Here is a 21,644-nt window from a genome sequence, read left to right on the forward strand (position 1 = left end):
AATAATCCCAAACCAAATCAAAAATAAATAAAAAACATCGTAAAAGTGTTTTGTTCCAAACCAAATATAAAATAAATAAAAGCAGTATAAAAGTAAAAAATAATATAATAAATTATTTTTCTAAATATAATAATTTCAACTTCAAATAAGTTAAATAAATTCATTTAGGATTAAGTGATTAATGCCTTTGAAACAAAAAGAATAACGTAGTTTAGTTAGGTAAAATAATTTTTAATTCATAAACAGGTGATCGGGGGGTCGTATCGGATCACCCACGGTTTGACCCGAATAAGACCCATTTTCTTTTCGGGCTCGTCGCATTCGACTCGATTCTGACCCGACCCCGCAAAACCTCAATCCGAATCAATATATATCGTGCTAGGTTCATATCATTTTTTCAAGTCGTATCGCAAATTGCCACCCCTAAATATAATCAAAAGAAATTTCCATCATAAAGAAAGGATGATGGCATACGTATAAATGTAAGCAACTATATACATATCACACCATAAGTTTAGGTTTGATTTGTTCAAAACATAGGTAATTTATTCGTTAGTAGATATAAAATGCATATTAATTTTCTACAAATGGAAAATACAATTTCATATATACTAACTATTAACAGAAGATGTAGTTTGAACAAGATCAATTGAACGCATATTTCATTTGTTTAGCTATCATTTATTTTGTTACTTAGGTTGAATTTTTACATTTGAATAGAGTATTGATATCGGAACTTCAATTATTCTTAATGAACTTCAATTAAGTGTCAATGACAACAATTACTAAAATATAGTTGTCTTAAATTTTTTTGAAAAAGGACAAAAAAAAATGACACTTTTTGTGAAAATATCAAATTGTTAATTCAATTCAAATTAATTTTTTTTAATAAAAAATATTATTCCTCAAACTGGTTGCTTAATCCGTATCTATGCCCGTACTAGTGTCGAATGGATAACTAAAATAGGAAATTGCAACAAAAATTAATTTTAACAGGAAAGGTGCAAATAAGTAGAACTTTTGCTAACTTTAACCCAAAATTTAAAAAAAAAGGATAGGCTTGTTTGTAGTTTTGAATTCAAAAGTGTTGTGGTTGTGATAAAATTCTTTATTAAATTTTGAAATAGTTAAGAATTCAAGAGATAAGTACCAAGGTGACTTTTATTAGCCATTAATTATAGTTAGAGTAGGAAAGGTTGATGCACTAGTAACGCTTGGATTTCTTTATGCCAAAGAATTCATAGTACCTAAAGCTGGTAGCCTTTTTTCGGATTCATTGAAGGTATTTACGAGACCCCCACAACTATTGTTTCCTCGGTTATGATGAATGGACAAAGAAAGTCGAAACTAGTTCCCACCAACAAATCCAAAATTCCAAATTTCTATCTTGTGCTTCAGAGCTTACAGAAGGGCAGCAGGAACAGAGCATAAGAAAACCAGAAAGCGTAGCAAGAAGCAGAAGCACTTAGTTATACTGGTCATCTGAATCATCGTCCTCGCCGTCGTAGTCGTAGTCGTAGTCATTTACCATAATCCCTCTAGCACCGGGTAATGTGTTGAGGATCATGTGCTCCCAACCTCTTATACTTGCACCAAACCTGTGAATGCGAGAAAAATCCCTCTCGCTTGTGCACCTGATAAGAGTTTATTTTACGTATTTTTAAGTGCATTTTATTAGTTAATTTTGAGTTGATTATTTAGTTTTATAATTAAAATAAAGAGGTTTTTGGTAAAATTATATATTTTTGGTAAAAGTGGATAATATTGCATTTCTATTGATTTTAATGGTAAAAACTTCATTTTTATGCAGGAATGATGATTCAATCACCAAAGGATGTCAAATGAGGTAAAAAATAGAGATTTGGTGATAAATTCAAGTGGCAACAAGAAGAATGAAGTGAAAAACGTTCAAGTGAGGAAATGCAATACAAGTCAGTTTTGACACTCTTCAGTATTTCGATCATATCTCAGGCTACAAAGCTCCGATTTGGATGATTCTTGAAGCATTGGAAAGCTAACTCAAAGGGCTACAACTTTTGTGTTTTGCACAAAAGCTAGTTCGGCCTTTATGATAGAGAAAATCGCAGATGAAGTAAGGCCAAAGTGAATACGCGAGTACACAAAACGTGACTTGTAACCGCGTTTTGTGTAGGCGCGTTTTATAGCCGAAATTCTGCAATTTGACTCAGCCAATTCTCTTGTGTTCACACCACTTTCCAGCTATAAGATGCAAGGGAATTCGGTGCACATGCTTCAGAAGACAAAAGGGCAAGAAAAGTGGCTTATTTTCAAGTCAAAAATATTGGTTTTTGACTATGCTAACAAAGTGGAGATTTGGGAATCAAAGGATAGAATTTGACTTGGAAAAATGGAGCCTTTGAGTACTTTTTATGCAGAAATATGGAGAGAGATCTGAGGACCATTCGTAGCTTAGCTTCTTACAGAAAAACATATTCTCTCTACCTAGGACTTGCAAGGGGCAATTGGGATTTCATCTTGTAATCATCTAAGTTCAAGACAAAGGAGATTTTTGGAAGGCTTCACCATATCTTGGCTAAGACTTTCTTTACTCTGTTTGTATTTGTAATTCATGATGATTTACATTAATGAAGTTATGAGTGTTTTATCATTCATGAGTAGCTAATTTCCTTTATCTAGGGAGTAGATGAAGCTTATGGCCAAATGATATGAAGTGATTGTGATTTATGCTTGTTATGTCTTGTATTAACTTATCTACTTGTGTATGTTGGATTACTTGTTGTTGCTTGATCACCAATGGCAGGTTTATAGTTGTTTTTACTCATTGAGAAATGGTAAAAATAATGGAATGACACAAGTAGAACTTGAGTTGTATATTCATGAGAATAGAAATACATTCAAGTGGATGAAATCTGCATTTCATGTGTAAATAAGAACATATTTAGTATTTACCAAGAGATTAGGAAAAACTAATCTGTTTTAACCCATTATCATCATGAGAATGTGATTTTGGTATTTCTGGAAATGAATTCTTGGTTAAACAAGAGCAGTAACAAGTGTTGAATTAATTCATTTTAGATCTTTTGAATCATAAGTGGAATCTACATCCCTAGATCTTAATATTTAGTGAATTCTATTCCTTTTGTGAAATTGCATTTATCTAGTTAAGAATTTTTGTAGTTGAATTACATTCTGAAATTTCTGCTCAAATTAATTGTAAGTCTAAATAATAGAGAAAATTAGTATCTAATAATTGTTTTAATTGCTCCTCGTGGGATCGACCCGATACACATCTTGTACTACAATTACGACCTGTATACTTGCAGTCCAACGGGTGTAAAATCGGAATTAAACTTGCATTGATAAAAAAAATCCCGTCAAGTTTTTGTGCACCAAACCTGTGAATGCGAGAAAAATCCCTCTCGCTTGTGCACCAAACACAAGCGACAAAAATCATAATAAAGTAGGACTCACCATATGTAATACAAACTATCTATTTCTTGTTTCTGCACTCTACCCAATAGCTGGACTTGCAGAATCCCTCCAATACAGAGGACAGGTTCTGGCAGCTTGAACTTTTGCAAACAATTCTCCTATAACGCAGTTAATTAGTAATACTGAATCCGGACAAGCAATATTTCATGACAAGATTCTTGTGCAGCTGAAGACACTTCTCCCTCCATTTGTGCTTCCATACCAGCAATACAAATCCCCCATCAAAAGTCTTACAGCCTTTGCTGGATATATGGGGGAACCAAACTGAAAGTACACTGATAATGCAAATCAAGTTTTTCTACCAATAAAGAGACAGGTTTTAAACAAGAAGTCACCGTCAACCCCCTCCTCCCCAAACAAAAATGAAAAGTCTTCTAAAATAACCTTGAAATGGTTGAATACGGATTTCAGTAATCACACAGAGTTTGGCCATCAATTTATACGTTAATGTCTCAGGGACTGCAGAATCAATTTCACCCTTGCTCGACCAGTAAGAAGGTCTCTGACCAATTCTGTCACTTGGTTCCGGGGTATTCTAATGCTTTCATCTGGGTAATTGTCAGTGCTTGAAGCACCAAGTGCCTCAGACAAGCATTCTTTTCTTGGGAAGGAGGCAATACCTTGAGCCAAAAATGCATATACTTTATGGTCCCGTTTCAGACATGCCCATTCAATAGGCTCATTGGTCCTGGATTCCACAGGTTCTACAATGTTACAAATTTCAATAGCACGAGTAACAGTGGACATCTCAGGGAACACCTTTAAACAGAGTTGCTTGCATATTCCATTCACAATCACTGCATAAGGTTCAAAGCCCTTAAAAGAAATAGAGATAAAAGTACAGACAGCTGTGAAGCACCTCAATTTCTCTAGTTTGATCAAACACAGAAAAGATTGACAGACACGTCCTCAAATTCTTTTATTTTTCCCCCACCATAAGGCACAGATTGCCGCCCTGCACATAAACTTCTTTACTTTGATCACATAGAGAGAAGAGTTGACAGACAAATGCTCAAACTCTTTTCTTTTCCCTGATCAAGGCATACATTGCTCAATAACTTGTACAAAAGTGAAGCATATCAAAAGTCATATTGAGCAACACGGGAACCATATTCAAAACTTCCATTGTCATTTTGTTTGGACCTCTACTAATGGCTTACTGAGGAAATCACGGCACTTAAATCAAGTAAGCCAGTCCAATTTGAAGTAAACAACAAAATTCTACATGTCTCACGACATTTTATATAAAACTGGTATTTCAAAATAGGATGAAACGGCTCATTTTGAGCATCAGTAATAATCTACTCACCAATTTATTTAGTACTTGGACTAAACAAAAGTCCATCTAATGCAAATTGGCCGAAACAAAGAATGGCAACCTCAGATCTTATATAATTTACTAACTTTTAATAACTGATACTTACGCACCAGAATTAAGGCGGCAGGTTACTAGATATGGATATCTAAGCATGACAAGATTACATGGCCAAGAACTGAATTTAGAGCACAAAGGCTTTGGGTTCAGAAAACTGAAACAATCAAGAGGCTAGTAACTTGATTTGAGACTATGATCACCTGCAAATCAAGGGCTCTGAAATCACTATCAAAAGCTTCGGTTTGAATTGAAATTTCTCGTTTACAAACCCAAGAGCACTTGGATGTTGAAAGTATTCACATTAAAACAAGTAAACACCAACCATTGCAAACTAAGGAGATTGTGTTCAGATTTACAATCAAAACGCATTACACTACCTTCGGAGAAACGTAAATCATCCTAAAATTTTTTAGCAAAGTCCATCTGAAAAATCTGTACCCTCTCAAGAATAAAATTTCTTAATGGTCTTGGCTGAAATCTGGTTCATTCACTACAAAACCATCACAAGATTTGTATTAAAAAAAGGCCACAACAACACATAATCATAGCAAATAGGTAACATAAAACTTAGGCGTGAAGAAGAAAAAAATGTACCTGATTTTCGTCTCCTAACAAGCTAGTGTTTCGTACATGACTTTGGATTAATGAAGGATTGCATGCCCACATTAATGCCTATTCAAATGCAAATACAGCACAATTATATTGCATGTCTCGAGACAAAAATAAAAACAAGCTATATATTACCTGACCAGGAGGAATGATCTGAAACCAGTTACTATCCATTAACTCCTTTTTGGCCCCTTTACAAGATAAGGCAAAGAAAGTCTTACAACTCTAGCTATTGTAGCTGACAATAATTTCACCTTGTTCTGCAGCCGTTGTTTAAAAAAATGATACAAGTTTAACACTCCTAAAATCTCGAGTGGATACTACCAGAATAAGATATATTCAAAATCACCTTTTGAATACTCGATTAACAATTGAGTAAGCAAAATTGTGGCTCTCAAAGATAGACTGCTCCTTTCATTTAAATTTTGGAAGAATTATTATGAAGCTGTTAGGTTGGATAGCCAAGAACAACTACATAACGATAGAACAATAGCAGAATATGTGCTATTCTTCCTTCAGGTAATTATTTATGGTATTTTTCATCCTTTTGTAGTGATGAAGTAAATGTTAAGGGTTATTTTGTATGGTCATCCACGGAATAATTCAACTGGAAGTAAATACATTTCAAAATGTTTCATTATTGCATAAGATTGATTATGTCATTTTTTTTATTTGTTTGTTCTTCTATACTGAAGATGAAATAAATGAAAGTACAAGTAGGCACATTGATTGCGTATTTGTTTAGCAAGATGTACTTTGTACCATGCGTTTCCTGTCTTAGGAAATATATAAGTGAGCTTCTCAAATATTGAACAAAGTTGATTTTCTCAAAGAACATGCGACTAAAAAAAAAATTTTTGCAAATAGGATTGGTCGAAAGTTGCAGAAGAGAGCCTAGTACAACCTACAAATGCCTGAAAGAGATTGCCTAGTTCTTATGCAAAGGAAACCTATAAGCAGCAAAAACTTGTCTGCAACATCAGTTTTCCGTTCATTAAAGAAGACAAAATTCCTTCTTTTAGAGGAATTCAAGAAGACAAAATTGATTATGTCATTGCGTATTTTGCCTTCATGCTCTTTTATGAATGTTCTTACAGATATCGAACCATTTGACTGCTTCTGAAAGTTGACCCTAAAAGACTATAAATTATGATTATGTATATATGCCAGGAACGTGCTTACGAAATTATTAGAGACAAAGTCAATGGTAGTTATCAAAAAGCTTATTATCATCAAAAATATTAAAATGTTTAAGAATCAATTGTATTTTGTCCGCCAAACTGAAAATCAAAACCACCAAGTCAAATTTCTCTTTGGCATTTCACCGAACATCTTATATGCATTCCCAAATTAATCACATTTAACTTAAACACCTAGTCTCAAGTCCTTTCCTAGATGTTTCATATGGCTATTAAGCATATTTTACCCGTAAACAATCAAAACTACAACCATTTCCTAGATGTTTCAATGGACAATTTCAACCCCAAAATTGCAATAAATTCTTCAAATTCTCAGCCCTGATTTCACAAGAAAATCTTGACAAACAAAACAAATGAAATATAAATAAATTACAGCAATATAAACAAACGATTTCAAGAGAACATGATGGTCTAACCTCGTCACCGCTATTTTTCATATGCTCTTTGGTTGGCTACCACCGTTGCTAACCCTTTTGTTGTGTCTGATAGAGGGGAAACCCTTTCTCCTGAACCTGTGCTATCTATAAAGCATATTTAGCTTTTCCTCCACGCCTAGGCAGGCCAATTGATTGACCGAAATGAGAATCAATGCTTAGTAGAAGGCAGAAATAGAGACTGAGGCATGAAACCTACCAGAAGAGTTTAGCCTGAAGATAGAATTGCTTAGCCCGCTTGATCAATTTTCTAAATTTTAGCAAAAGCTAATCCCGTTCCATAAGATGATGATCGTACTCCTTCCTTTTCCAGGGAAAAATTTCTACAATCTTCCGTGAGGTGAGAAGATAATAAAAAGAAGGGAAGCAACTTTAGAGAGATGTGGAAACCCAAACCGTTTTAGAAATCGATTATTTTCTTATTTTAATATGTAATTTTTTTACTTTTAGTATTAATAAGTTTTAATTAAACAAAAGTAACATTTGTCAAATAATAAGTAAATTAAATTACTGAAAGGGTAAATTTCTATTTTTGACTAAAACTTATCTTTTAGGTATATACTTACTCGTTTTAATTAAAAACTTACTAAAGTTAATATTAATTATTTTAATATAATATTTAAAAAGTCACTAAAAAATTCGATTTGTCACTAAAGGTAATAGAAACCTGTAATAGTAGGTTTCCCTAACATCGTTACCATAACTACTAGTGTTTTGACCCGTGCTATGCACGGGTTATATTTCAAATCAAAATAATATTTTATATATTTATATATTGTGCTACAAAATAATAAATATATATAATAAAATTTTTAAAGAAATGCATGCTTAATATCTTGAAAAAAATTGTAATTTATAATGATTTACATGATAAAAGAATTGTTAACGCATTTAAGGAGAGAGTTAGGTTGGGTGGTAAGGTGAGAAGAGTTTTCTAAAAAAAAGTCAATTTATCAATATCCAACAAAACATATTACTATGTTATACCCATATATCAAAACTTGTAATACAAAAAAATAAATTATAACCAATTTATTTTCTTCCATTTTTAGAAAAAAAAAAAGATCTTTCTCCTATCTTGTGCCCCTAAATTTGTTGAATGTATTTCGATTAACATTTTTCATAAACTTTAACGTATATTTTAAAGAAAATTCTCCGTACTATGTGTTTTTAGTGTTCTTAAAATTATTAAAAATCACTATCATTTCTCTCTTTTCTTATACGCCAGTTAGTCATCAGATGCCTCCTACGACTTTTATACCTTCTACCATGGTACCACCCTTTCTATTATTATTATTTTTTTGTCATCTCTGTCATATCCCTGCAATCCCTGTAATCCATATTTCTTCTTCAACCTTTCCTGCTACTTTTTAACACCTCACCATTTTCTTCCCTCGCTCCTCCCCCTATACCTAACATATAAATTCATATTCCTACGATTCAATATATTTAACTTTACCTATCATAATAAAAATATAAAATTAAAAATTAATTACAATGGTTGCAATTATTAGTATCTAAAAATGGAAACGAAAAACTGACAATATCTATAATATCCTCAAGTACTACAATCAATTCATATATATATATATATATATATATATATATATAACATAGCAAATACATATTTATATATGAAGACAGTAATAAGAATACATAAAATAACTAATGATATCAAAAGTTATCATTAGTGTTTGGGTTTTACACTCTTATTCAAATCTAATGTTAAATTACAAATTAAGTAGTATTTTAAGGTTGAATGTTCTACATCTTTCTCTTAAACTATAATATTACTTTTTTAAAATTTTTTGGTAGAACTGGTGTTGTTATTATCATTATTTTTTATCAAAAATGAATATTTCAAAAGGCCAGTGGTACTTTGTTTTTTATTTAGTGATTTCATAATTTAGATTTCATGAATGGTACCATTCTTGATTTTTTAAATCCACGACATTATTTCCTTTTTGTTTTCTATTTAATTTTGCCCTTTTACTTAGGAATGCTAAGTTTAAAGAAAAAATATTATCATTTACTTTTTTACTTTTACTAAGTTTGGCAATATTTTATTTTTATTTACCCTCCCACTAATAAACTTCAAACCAAATTCCTATATAAGCGGAGCTACTACTTTTTTAAATTAGAAAGGCATGGGAGCCACTTCTTACTTAAGAAAATGTTATTTGCACTCAATTTTTTATTATTTGCAATTCCATCATTTATTTTATCATATAGTCTAATTATTGAAACTTATATGATCAAAATGATTATTGGAGTGTGAATAACAAAAATTGAGTGTAAATAATCTTACTTATTTAAATTAATAAGAAAGCATGAATGGATGTTATATTTGTTATCTTTTCTTATGGTCTTATGGAAGTTTTAATTGTTGTAAAATTATAAATAACACAAGGCAATCGAAAACGTGATGGGTTGAAGGTCAACACCCCCTTAACTTTATATTTAGCTGCACTTTACCCTTCAACTTTACATTTAGTTGTACATTTGTGATTTTTTTGAAACGTGATTGTAATTTGCAAAACTCATTTGTAGGGGTGGTTATAGGGTTAGTTTGGGGATAAATATTTTTTAATTATAAAAATGTAACATTGTATTAAAATAGCATACAAATAAGCATTTGTCTTTAATTATGGAGTAAAAAGGATTTAAAGTATAAATAACAAAGTATAAACAGTTTATGAAGTAGATAGTGGAAATGTTTTAAATTTTAAATTTGATTGGTGATAGGGTTAGTTATAACCCACTTTATGTATTAAAATAAATACAAAAATCTAGAAAAAAGAATGAGAAGTTTAGAAGCCATTTAGAGGGTCTCTGATAAAAACCCCTTCCTCAATACATATAGATATAGATAGGCACTACAGCACTGTCCATGAAAAAAAATGTGGCAACTGAAAAACAAAGTAAAAATAACTGAAAATAGAGTCAATAATGATAATGTTTGCTAATAGTAGCCATATATACTCCTAACCAATATATCGTCAATATAAAGATGATCTATATTGCTTCAAGAATCTTGGGAGCCACGCGAATCTTGAGGCATCGAAGGACTTTCAAAGCCATGCGAGGAGAGTTTGTCCAAGTCAAGGTAAGGATCCACAGAATTTGTATTACCATAATCAGTGAAGTCCATCGGTAAATCCAAATTATCTTGTACAAGCTCGTAAATCCAAGCTGGATTGACAGGAGGTATTGGAAGGAACGAAGATGGATGCATAAAACTGCTGATAGGTTTGGCCCCGTGATGATAGTAGTGCGGTGGAAAATTACTGATGTATTTGGCAATGTCTGGGTTTGTTGCAGGTTCGATGGATAGTGGTTGAATGCCCGCAAGCATTGGAAATTGCTCTGATGGCGGATATTGATAAAAAGATTCCAAATGAGGATAGGTGTAGTTAGCTTGGTAAGTGTAAGGGCAGCCACTTTGTTCATTGCTACCGGGAGGAGGATCAAATAAACTGCCCTTTTCTTCTCCAAGTTCATCATCAGGATTTCCATCATTGCTTTGATTAAATGAACCAGGATTTTCATCATTCCTTTGCCGAGCTTTGAAAGATTTGTGATTCTTTTTATAAATCTTGCACAGGACATAATCATCAAGCTACAAGAATAACACGTTAGATCCAAAGAATAAACAATAGTATCAATGAAGAACAATTACGTACGACATATATATATAACATTAGAAAAGGAAGGTTAATAAGTACTTACTCAAGGAAAAGATTAAGAATTATGTAAATGTTACCTACCCTCATGTCATTTGCACTCTTGCTTTTATGATGTCCTAAAACCCTGTATTCGTGCATAATCCAACTTGTCTTCACACCTTTGGGAGGTCTGCCTTCATAAAAAACCAATGTCTTCCTAACACCAACAGTGACACCATTGCAGTGGATATTCTTGTCTGCCCCAGTGGCCTTCCAATAACCGGTACCGGCAGCCCGATTTGGGCGACTACCGTTCAAATACTTTTTATCCCTCGGTGTGAAAAAGAACCATTGATTATCGCCCATGCTTGGATATCTCCCTAAAATAGAGAAGATAAAACAAGAAAGATTTTTAAAAAAGAAAATTGCGGTAGAAAATCTTCCTATCATACACAATTGGTAGCATAAAAAGGTCCACATGGAAGAGAAATCTGTATTTTTCTTAGTGTGGTATACAAGTAAAGTGCATGATCACTCTCGCAAAACAAAAAAAAAAAAAAAATCAGGTAATTAAGTGTGTAACTGTCAGGGATAAAATTTCAAACACCTAAAAGAAAAAAGGAAAAATCTTCACTTTTCTTGTCAGTGAAATAATTTAGAAGACAACATCTAAAACTAAACGTGAATGTAGTAAGCTCTTAACACGGTCAGAAACCTCAGAAGCAAACAAGGATTGTGACCTAAAGTGGAAAAGAGAAAGGGATTAAGATATATAGTAAAGCACGTAAATAGACTAAAAAGGGGACTAAATAAATCTGCCGGAGAACTAATGGTCCACAACTTCCCTAGTACTCTCTCGGGTATAATAACAAAATAGTAATGCATGTTTGCAAGAATTCAAAACTTTGATAGGAGGGAATTAAACGCATGTATTTATTTATTGAACAGGAATAGTAGTTAATGCGAATACAACGTCGCTAGACCAGATACAGCAGCAAACATGCCAGTGATAAACAAGGCCTACGAACAAGTAAAGTTGGACACATGTATAAATAAGCACTAATAATTATCCACTGTAAAAACTTAATTAAAACAGAAACCCTAAAACCCTTAAAGTAAAACCCCTAAAACCCCATGCCAGATATCATCACAAAAGTAAGTGCATGTCAATCGAATGAACTTCGATTTAGACCAACCTGATGCATGCATAACAATCAGGGTTATGGCGAAATCAATTATATAGTAAAAAAGCGTACTTGAGGAAAAATAGAAAAATTATTAAAAAAGAACGAAAAAGAAAAACCTGATATTGTATCAGGGTTCTGGCGATAAAGATTAACTTCTCTAATCTGATTCCTGGGTAAAAGCTCGCCCAGAATCTTTTTCTTCAGGTAACAAACAATGAGTTCACTATCCATCGGACAGAAGCGATACCCCGGTGGAAAAGTATCAAAGTAGTCCTTGTCACGATCTATAGCGTCGTTGTTGTAAGCATCATCATCGTCCTTGACGACATTGTGGTTTTTGTTACCATTGTCCACGAGTCTTGAATCACTAGGGCTGGACAATGTCGTGCTAGTGTTGTTCAGTCCAGACAAGACATTTTCATGGTCTTTCCTCAGATGATGGGCGCAGGCATGGGCACCGGGACTGGTAATAACGTTAACAGCAGTCGACGTATCGGCTGAGGCCTCTATTTGCGGGAAGCTTTCGTGGCCAGATGCCATGATTTCTCAAGACTCTTTTGATCAGAGAAGTGTGGGGCGATAGTCAGGGAAGAAGGGTTGTATTTGGAAACAAAAAGGGTTTACGAATTTTGGTTAATATAGGGTCCGTGACGAGAGAAAATTTCGAGATTTTTTCAAGATTTTGTTGGGGTTCCATCTTTATCTCTTGATTTCGAACTGATCTAAAATTGTATGTAGCTACTGCAATACGACTCGGATACTAATAGCTAGATTAATTTGGACTAGGAGTAGTCCTGGATTACGGAAATTTACAAATTTAATCACAACGCTGTTTATTTTTTGGACAATATTGAATTGAGATCGGAGAAAATATGTGAATTTGCATGAACAAAGGAAGGAGCTGAGCACGCTCTGACGCTAGGCACAAATATTTTCGTATTTTATTTTTTTGTCCCTTCCATTTTCCTCTCGAAAAAACTTGTTTCTTTCCCTCAAAAAGAAGTATGAATATAGATGAGAATTAATCTTTCCTACGCTAGGCACAAATGCTTGTTCTAAAGTTATCTTCACTATTTCAACTTTGAATTCTAGAGAAAATTGCATCATTTTGAGCTAGATTTCAACCTTATATCTTGGAAATTTTTGAGAGCGAAATATAAGGATAAAACTTTTAGTGACCATATTAACAATATCATCCAGGGTGAAAGTTGGATGCCACAATACTCATATAAATAATAAAATCTGTAAATGAAAATGAAAAACTTTCAAAATTGATATATCACAATACTCATAAAACTATTGAAATCAGGAAATAAAAATGAAAAACTATCATCTTGCAGATAATTCACTAACATTCTATATTGGCAGAGAAATTTTATTAATTTTCTCGATAAAATAGGCATTTTTTGAGTGACTAAATAATATTAGTTGGGTAGTTTTGTGATGTACAAATATTCCAAAGATTAATTTTTTCACTGATGGTTGATGATATCTTCCGAAGTTGGTTTTACTTTCTAAAGACCTTTTTTCTTGGGACAAAAGTTTTACCTCAACTCCATTGAGAAGTGGCTCCCGTTAAACAATAAACATTGTAGTATTCATAATATATATTTCCATGGTATCCTCTCATTATTTTGTTCGAAGATGGTGTCGTCTAATTTGCCAGATAACCGCGTACCTCATTCAAGTATTATTATGCATGGAATTAGTAGAGATGGCAATGGGGGTGGGTGCTCGTCCCGCGGGGAAATAATGGGACGGGGATGGGGGAATTTTTCTCTCCCGTTTTAAATGGGACGGGGGGAGGGATGGGGGACAATGCTCCCACCCCATCCCCCGTCTTATCCTCCACTTCAATTTATTAATATAAATAAATATAATATATTATATAATCTAATAATAATAAATTTAGAATATTTGACAACTAAATATAACCTTTATCCAATTTCTATCCAAATTCTTAGTTGATATTTGGCACAAGTATGTTACTCATTTTATGAGTATTTCCCAATGTTATCTATAGAATTCGATTGAGTTTCTAAATTTTTTTGGTGTTTTATATAATTATATCAACACTTTTCTTGTTTCATATTTCATATTTCACTTTTTTCAACTCCTTATTTTATTTTATTTTTTGAATTTAGCTTCGATATGTTGAATAAATGCTTCTAGAAAAAAAATCAAATTATCACCCGCAAGCACCCATGGGGGAAGTATGGCGAGGCGAGGGGTGGGAGGACAGAGGCAGGGGCAGGGGGAGTTTTTTGGCAACGGGACGAGGGATGAGGGACGAGGGAGTGATCTCCCGCCCCAAACCTGCCCCGTTGCCATCCCTAAGAATTAGCAATGCACCATTATTTACTGTATTAGATTATGTCCACATTGATTTGAGAGATGGAAAAAGAGCACTTAATATGTAAGTAAAGGTTCGAGACCTAATAACTTTAGTTTTTGGGTCAGAGTTGGGTTCCTAATTTACATATTGAGATCTTTGGTAGACTCTTTTGAGACACCTTTTTCTTATATATTGGGTTACTCATGGACAAGTGGATTCTTCTCGAAGCTAAACCGGTGAAAATTTTTTCTTGATGGCGGACTAAAATGTCAAAGTGCTGGGGAGTTTGGCTTCTGTTGGACCAAGTGCGCCATGGGTTTGACAAGGATCCGATTGGTGTTAGACCAAGAAGTCAAGAGTTAGCAAGGATTCAAAAAATTCAGTTTGGATTTCAAAAAAGAGTGGGTCCATAATTAGGAGTAGAGGTGACCTTAGATGTTAAGATGGGTTTGTATTGAGTATTAAAGTGAGTTCAAAAAAAAAAACTTGTAAATTAGTTGACAAGGTGAGAAGAGCTTGTAAATTGGTGGGCAAGGGTCCAATAAAACCCAGTAATCCAGTTAGCTAACCTTAGGTGTTAAAGTGGCGTTGAGTATTAAAGTGGGTTCGGAGAAGAAATTATAAATTAGGATTTAATGAGAGGGGTTATTCATGAAGGGAGGAGAGATTTGTTAGGTTCACTTGGGTTTAATAGGAGGGGTTACCCATAAAGGGGGAGATTTGTTAGATTCATGAGTAAATAATTATGTCCCACATTAATTTGAGAGATGAAAAAATAGCACTTAATATGTAAGTAAGGGTTTAAAACCTAATAGGTTAAACTTTTGGATCAGAATTGAGTTTTTGACTTACATATTGAACTGTTTGATGGACTCTGTCGAGGCGTTTTTCCCTAGCATACTGGTAATCTCCTTCAAATCTAGCATATTTTAAAAATGTCAACATTACAGCATGAAAATCGAATCTAGTATATTTTTTGAAAATGTCAACATTACAGCATGAAAATCGAATCTAGTATATTTTTTGAAAATGTCAACATTACAGCATGAAAATCATATGGTCTTAGATGGAATCGAATGCGAGATAGGAACATAAAAAGCATCCCTTTTCCTCCCACTTAGCAAGAGAACGCGAATAGCATAGGAACCAATATGGTATCCACTGCAAGAATTCTTATATATATTTCTCAGTCGTTCGAATTGTACTTATAATTCTTCTCTTGTTCACAACTAGTTAGTGACGGTAAAAGATATGCAGAAAGGGAGAATATTAGAATAAAGAAGTGATGTAAAATGCATTGAAAAAGTAGAAGGTTAAGAGTGCTTCTATCTTTATGTCGAGTGAAATGTTTTGATTTAGAAAAGGATTTGCATAAGCATCAGATCTTCCTATTTTTAACTCAGTGATTTACACCAAAAATGTTCCGCTGCATCTTAGAACATATTCCTAACACAATTGATCATCAAAGAGGTTCTTTTTTATTTATTTTTTTCCTTTTCCTTCATCATCAAGTAATATATATAGAGGAGCAGCCCCATTCAAGTACCAAGTTAAACAAAAGAAGTGAGTTTAGGCTGGTACTTTGGGAAAGAGAAAATGGGAGCCTATTGGTCTACAGGAGCTAACAGGTCTAAGGTCATCGAAATCCATTCCACCAAAAAATGGAGGGTCCACTATGAAGAATCCAAAGGAACTGACAAACTGGTAAATTCTTCTGCAATACAATTTATGTATGATCTAATACAGCTTTCTTTATGGTTGCTCATATTTGTTTTGTAACACTAGCTAGTACGTCCTTCATTAACTGATGGGTAGTAGTTGAATATTGTTTGAAGATGGTGATTGATTTCTCAGCTTCATGGTGTGGACCTTGTGGATATATGGAACCAATTGTCAAAGAGTTTTCTACAACATATACAGATGTTGTGTTCTTCAAGATTGATGTCGACGAGCTAGCTGTATGTTGCCTTTCTTACTACAAAATTTCGGATAGAAAAGTACATTTATACTGCTAGTCTACTGACATGAAAATTTATTGCAACTACAGGATGTGGCCAAAGAGTTCGGGGTACAGGCTATGCCAACTTTCGTGTTCATGAAGAATGGAAAAGAAGTCGATAAGCTTGTGGGAGCCGACAGGGAAGAACTAGAGAGGATGATCCATAAATACAGGTTTTGACCCTTCATTGATTTTTAACCAACGGGTTCAGGTACCTATAGTTAGTTCTACAGATCACCTTTCGTAAGGCTGTGGACAGATGAATGAATATTGTAAGGTTGTAAAAAGTTGAATGAATAATAGAAGGGTGTTTCCAGCGTGTTCCGTGAATCCAATTTTTCTTTTTACTGCTTTAAAGCACAATTTTTTTTTTTTAAAAAAAATCCATAATAAAATGGCCCCTCTATGGTTTCCTATATATTTTTCACGAAAACAGATTTTCCAACAAAAACGTAAATATATACACACACACATATATACATATATATGTATGTATATATGCGCAACAAAATAACAGATATTGGTGACTAACGAGCACTTCAAACACTTCCATGTTTTTCATTTATGACATTTTGAAATCGAAACTTGTACGCTTTAGAAAATTCTCAGTCCCCACTCTAAAGTTATCCAAAAATCCAGAAACGAACAAAAGACTGCTGACAGTAATGATCGAGTAGGAGCATCCAGTATTTCGAGTGCTATGTAAATGCCAGTACTTCACGAAATTTTTACCAAATTAAGGAGACAAAAGCTAGTTTTAAGTTTTGAATAAAAGCTATGTTTTGCTGTTAAAATGTCATCCACTTCACAACTTGAAGAAAGAAGAATAATTAGCCTGTTAAAGCAATACTGGCAGAGAACAGAGGTAATATGAATATACCCACGTAGCCAAAATGAACAACTCAACTCTGTTAATCTCAGAGTTGATTTCAAGAAACTCCTCGTTTCTCCTGAATATATATATATATATATATATATATATATATATTGGCAAACATGGAGCAAACAATTTTAGAAAGGCCTTTTTTTTTTTTCATTAGCTGTATCTTTCAGGTCTCAACCGATCGAATTTTCTACTCAAGTGTAAAGAGTACAATTATTATTCTCTATCAAATTCCAACTTGTTCTTCCTCCATTAGGGAAAATTTATTCTCCTATTGGCTGTGCTTCTGAAGTTGTATCATAGCGTGTAAAACGATCTTATTAACCTAGTACTCTTATCTTTGTTCTTAATTTCCAGTTGTCCATCGATCAAAATTAGTAATATTTACTCTAGTTCACAATAATTAACCTAGAAAATAGAATAATTTATCAAGAAAATTCTACCAATACGGCGTAGCAAGAATCTCAATTATCTTAATAGCCCCACTATTCTCACCTGACAATTTACCCATTCTGATGATCCAATAAATGTAACTCTCTTCTTTTTCTATTTTTTTTTCGTGTGTGTGTGTGTGTGTGGAGCCTTTAATTTGTGACTAGTAGGGGGACAAAAACAGTAAACGACGTGACAAAAAGAAGAACGTAAGAATAAAGCAGCAAGGCACGAAATTGTAAAAGGAGTGGAGGAAATAATCCAATTCGATCCTCACCCAACCACTAACTTTCAATTTTCTTTTATTTTCTTTTTTGCACCGTGGGCTAAAGATATCTATATCTATATAAATTTGAGAAGGAAATTTTAGCAACAAGATTTTACACACCTTCCCACTCTCAATTCCATTTTTCTAGTTTCATCAAATAAGAATACCATTCTAACTAACACTCCTTCACAAAAAACTGCAATTTACCATCTCTTTCAACTTTCTTCTAGAGAGAATGAGGAACAGGACATTGAATTGTGGAGATATGGAGAGGGAATGAGTCAAATAATACTATAAAAATCTATATCTATATGTATTGTGGGGAGGGTTTTTTGGATGATTAAATCAAAATGCTTATAACTCCTCACTATTTTTTTTATGAAATTTTAAATTTTTTTAATTGTTATATATTTTTTCATTTCTTTTGAATTTAAAAGTAAGAAGTGGCTCACTTATATAGGAATTTGATTTTAAATCTACTAATGTGAGGGTAAATAAAGAGGAAAACCACCAATCTTACTAAAAGTAAAAAAGTAAATAACAATATTTTACTCCCCAACTCAGTAATCCTAATTAAAAGGGCAAATTATATAGAAAACAAAAAGAAAATATTATTCACTGGTCATGGGTTTAAAATATCAATAATAGTACCATTTGTGAATCCTAAATTATGAAATTACTAAATAGAAAACAAAGTACCACTAGCCGAAAAAACAAATTATGAATTTATAGGGTTTGAGAGAATGGTGAAGGGAAAAGAATAGAAAATTGGGTAGCAAAAATAGAAAGTTAGAGATCAGCTATAAACGAAAGAAAGAGAATAATAAGAAGTTAAAGAGTGGTGGGAAAAGTCGAAAAATAAAGATAAATTACTACAAGAATGGACGAAGAGAGGGGAGAAAAAAGAATGAGATTATAGAGATATGACAGGAAAGATGGCACCGTAGTAAGAGATCTGAAAGTCATAGCTAATTAGCAGGTAAGAGAGAATATAAAAGGTGATAGTTTTTAATAATTTTGAAAATTTTGAAACACATCTTACAAAGATTATTTTAAATATATATTAAAATTTATGAAGAACATTATTCTATAAGCACTCAACAATTTTAGGATTACAAAATGAGAGAAAATTTTTCTAAAATTGAGGAAAATGAATTAGTTATACTTTATATTTTTTAGGGTAAACTACAAAAAAGCCCCTTGTGGTAAACTTAATATACAGAAAACCTCCCCATAATTTCAAAATATACAACACGACACTTCGTATTTTGAACTAAATTGTAAAAGTGACGGAATCCGTTAAACTTAACGGAAATGACTTATTGGAACCTAAAAAAAAAATTTTATACCTAATTTTTAACAAATATACCTATTCTATCCTTTAACCCTCTATTATCTCTATCTAGAGAATAAAACAAATGATTTTTTTTATCTATCTTTTGCTTAATTATATCAGGGCATTCTGGTCATTTCATCCATTTCCGTTAAGTTTAACGGATTCCGTCACCTTTACAATTTAGTTCAAAATAAAGGGTGTTGTGTTGTATATTTTGAAACTATGGGGGGGCTTTTCTGTATATTAGGTTTACCACAATGGGCTTTTTTGTTTTTTACCCTATTTTTAATGTTAAAAATTTTGATATATGGGTATAACATGATATATTGATAAATAAGTTTACAATTGCTCTATCATATAAATCAGTATAAATTAAATTATTTTATTAAAATTGTTATCATATATTGACAAACAATAGGTTAACAAAATTTGATTTCAACTTATTTAAGATATTAAAATTAAGAAAGTCCACTTTGTACTTAAGAAATAAATTTTTTTTTAACATGTTAAACATACACTTCTTTAAATTTTTTTGTCTTTTTTATATACTTTATCTTATACTATAATATATATATATATATAAAGTATTGTTTTAAATTGAAATTGAAATATAAATCTGTGGATAGCACGGGTTAAAATGCTAGTATTATAAAGTACACATATATACACCCACTTTTAGTCAACGGCTTTCTCCCAAAGATCTTATCCAGTGGAATCAGGGCTCTAAATCCAAAAAAAGAACACACACACACACACACACTTGCCTGCAGGATGCGGCTCTGCAATTTGGAACATAGACGATGCCTACATTCCTGCTGATGAAGAAGGAGAAAAAAGTTGACAAGGAAGATCCAACAATACAGAATTTAAGTAATTAAATCAGAGTTTGGATGCTGCTAATTAATAAAGAAGTCAATTTGGACTAAATCCACTACAGTGGTGCGATTAATGCAATGAGCCTGGCCAAAACCAATACAGTGATATCCCCTGAAAAAGGTGTCTGCAGGTGTACTAATATAACCTGCTTAATCTATTAGCGCATATTTGCAAAACATTTTCAAATGTGGGGGTTTTTTTTTTTCGTAATCCAATAGGTTCGGTGATAATCCAAGATCCTCATGCTTGCCTTATGCGGATTTTGGATACGAGTTAATTAGAAGATGGTATCTATGTGTTTATCGCTCATCCACTTCAGTTACCCAAGTTGTTGGCGTGGTAAATAGCATCCAAAATCCAGAATCAATCTAATTAGAACTTAATTCCATGATTGAATGGTCGAGATTTTATTAGTCCACGATGCCATTATTAAAAAAAAAAAAAAAGAAAGGAACAATTTTTTCCTAATTGATTTCTGAGACTAAAATATCCAGAAACAAAGTTGAACTACAAGCATATATTTCCAAACAAAAAAAAGTTCATTACTCATCGTTAAGTATTTTCTTGGCTTTAATTAATGAGGTATTTTCTCATTTTGATCGTCTTAACCTTTGCACACCCTCTTTCTGTTGCAAGAAAAATCAAATAGAATGAAAAAGTTGCCAATAATGCTCAAGCTCAAGGGTTTTTCTTGAATGGAGGGTGAAGGACTAGTTAATAGATTCTTAGCCAAGCGGGAAACCCATGGAGATTATTCTAGCCCAAACCACCACCTACCAACAATTTTCAGTCAGTTAGATTGAGGATTATTTATGGCATCTAAAGTGAGGTACAGAGGATTAAGAATGAAAATTCTTCTGTTTTGCGGCCAAAGGCAGCAGAATATATACGTGCAAAGCAAAAGTTATCTTTAGTCTTTAGACGTGGCGCTGGTAAATAGGATGGATGGAATACAATTCAAGGAGCATAATAAAAAATAAAAAAAAAATAGATTCCTCCTGTGAATGCATAAGCATCAATCCTGATTCTAACTCAACGCCAACGGTCTACGTTGATAAAGGCTCCATGGAATATAATCCTCGTCCAATTGCTAGAAGTTTTATTTTGAAAATTTTACTAGGATAATTACCTTTTGCAACATTTCTTTTTTAAATCCTCTTGCTACATTGACTAGTTGTTTGTGTGTGTGTGTGTGTGTATAAGGATCCCCATCCAAGAGTGATCCAAAGTGAGTGATTTTAGGGGGCTTATTGTTCCAAAGAAGTTGCAAATTATTATTCAGAAAAATTAGAAGATGGAAACCGAGGGTCAACAAGGCGCAGGCCTTGAATGAGGGTTCGCGTTTAGGAATGACAACGGGTGCGGGTGCCCGCGGGCACCTGCCCCGCGGGGTCTATTATTCCCCCCGCCCCGCCACCCATTTGGAAAAATATATATGTATATATATATGTGCATAATTATATATATAATGATATTATCAATTATACTACTAATTATACATGTCTATTAATAAAACTTATTAATTATTTATACTAAATTTATTAATACATTTATATTAAATTCCTAACTACA

General features: G+C 33.0%; 2 protein-coding genes, 1 long non-coding RNA gene and 1 pseudogene across 4 annotated transcripts; 1 reads left to right on the forward strand and 3 right to left on the reverse strand.

Annotated features, from left to right (window-relative positions):
* Window positions 1-3,387: 3,387 nt before the first annotated feature.
* LOC113752675 lies at window positions 3,388-4,600 on the reverse strand (annotated as a pseudogene).
* A 448-nt stretch (window positions 4,601-5,048) lies between these two features.
* LOC113754427 lies at window positions 5,049-7,408 on the reverse strand. Of its 2 annotated transcripts, XR_003465199.1 has the most exons (5): window positions 7,291-7,408; window positions 7,074-7,178; window positions 5,594-5,649; window positions 5,444-5,521; window positions 5,049-5,339 (listed from the first exon to the last, which is right to left on the reverse strand). It is a non-coding gene; the product is annotated as an uncharacterized LOC113754427 (long non-coding RNA). The 2 variants fall into 2 exon arrangements; XR_003465198.1 differs by lacking the exon at window positions 5,594-5,649.
* A 2,708-nt stretch (window positions 7,409-10,116) lies between these two features.
* LOC113752677 (NAC transcription factor 25-like) lies at window positions 10,117-12,483 on the reverse strand. Its single transcript, XM_027296760.1, has 3 exons — window positions 12,060-12,483; window positions 10,859-11,136; window positions 10,117-10,710 (listed from the first exon to the last, which is right to left on the reverse strand). The coding sequence occupies exons 1-3, from the start codon at window positions 12,481-12,483 to the stop codon at window positions 10,117-10,119; spliced, it is 1,296 nt and encodes a 431-aa protein (XP_027152561.1).
* Window positions 12,484-15,833: 3,350 nt separating this feature from the next.
* Window positions 15,834-16,607, forward strand: LOC113753717 (thioredoxin H2-like). The gene is made up of 3 exons (XM_027297945.1): window positions 15,834-15,982; window positions 16,114-16,236; window positions 16,326-16,607. The coding sequence occupies exons 1-3, from the start codon at window positions 15,875-15,877 to the stop codon at window positions 16,455-16,457; spliced, it is 363 nt and encodes a 120-aa protein (XP_027153746.1). The 5' UTR covers window positions 15,834-15,874; the 3' UTR covers window positions 16,458-16,607.
* The last annotated feature ends 5,037 nt before the right edge of the window (window positions 16,608-21,644 follow it).

Source organism: Coffea eugenioides, chromosome 11 (assembly GCF_003713205.1).
Source record: "Coffea eugenioides isolate CCC68of chromosome 11, Ceug_1.0, whole genome shotgun sequence".
Classification (NCBI taxonomy): domain Eukaryota; kingdom Viridiplantae; phylum Streptophyta; class Magnoliopsida; order Gentianales; family Rubiaceae; genus Coffea; species Coffea eugenioides.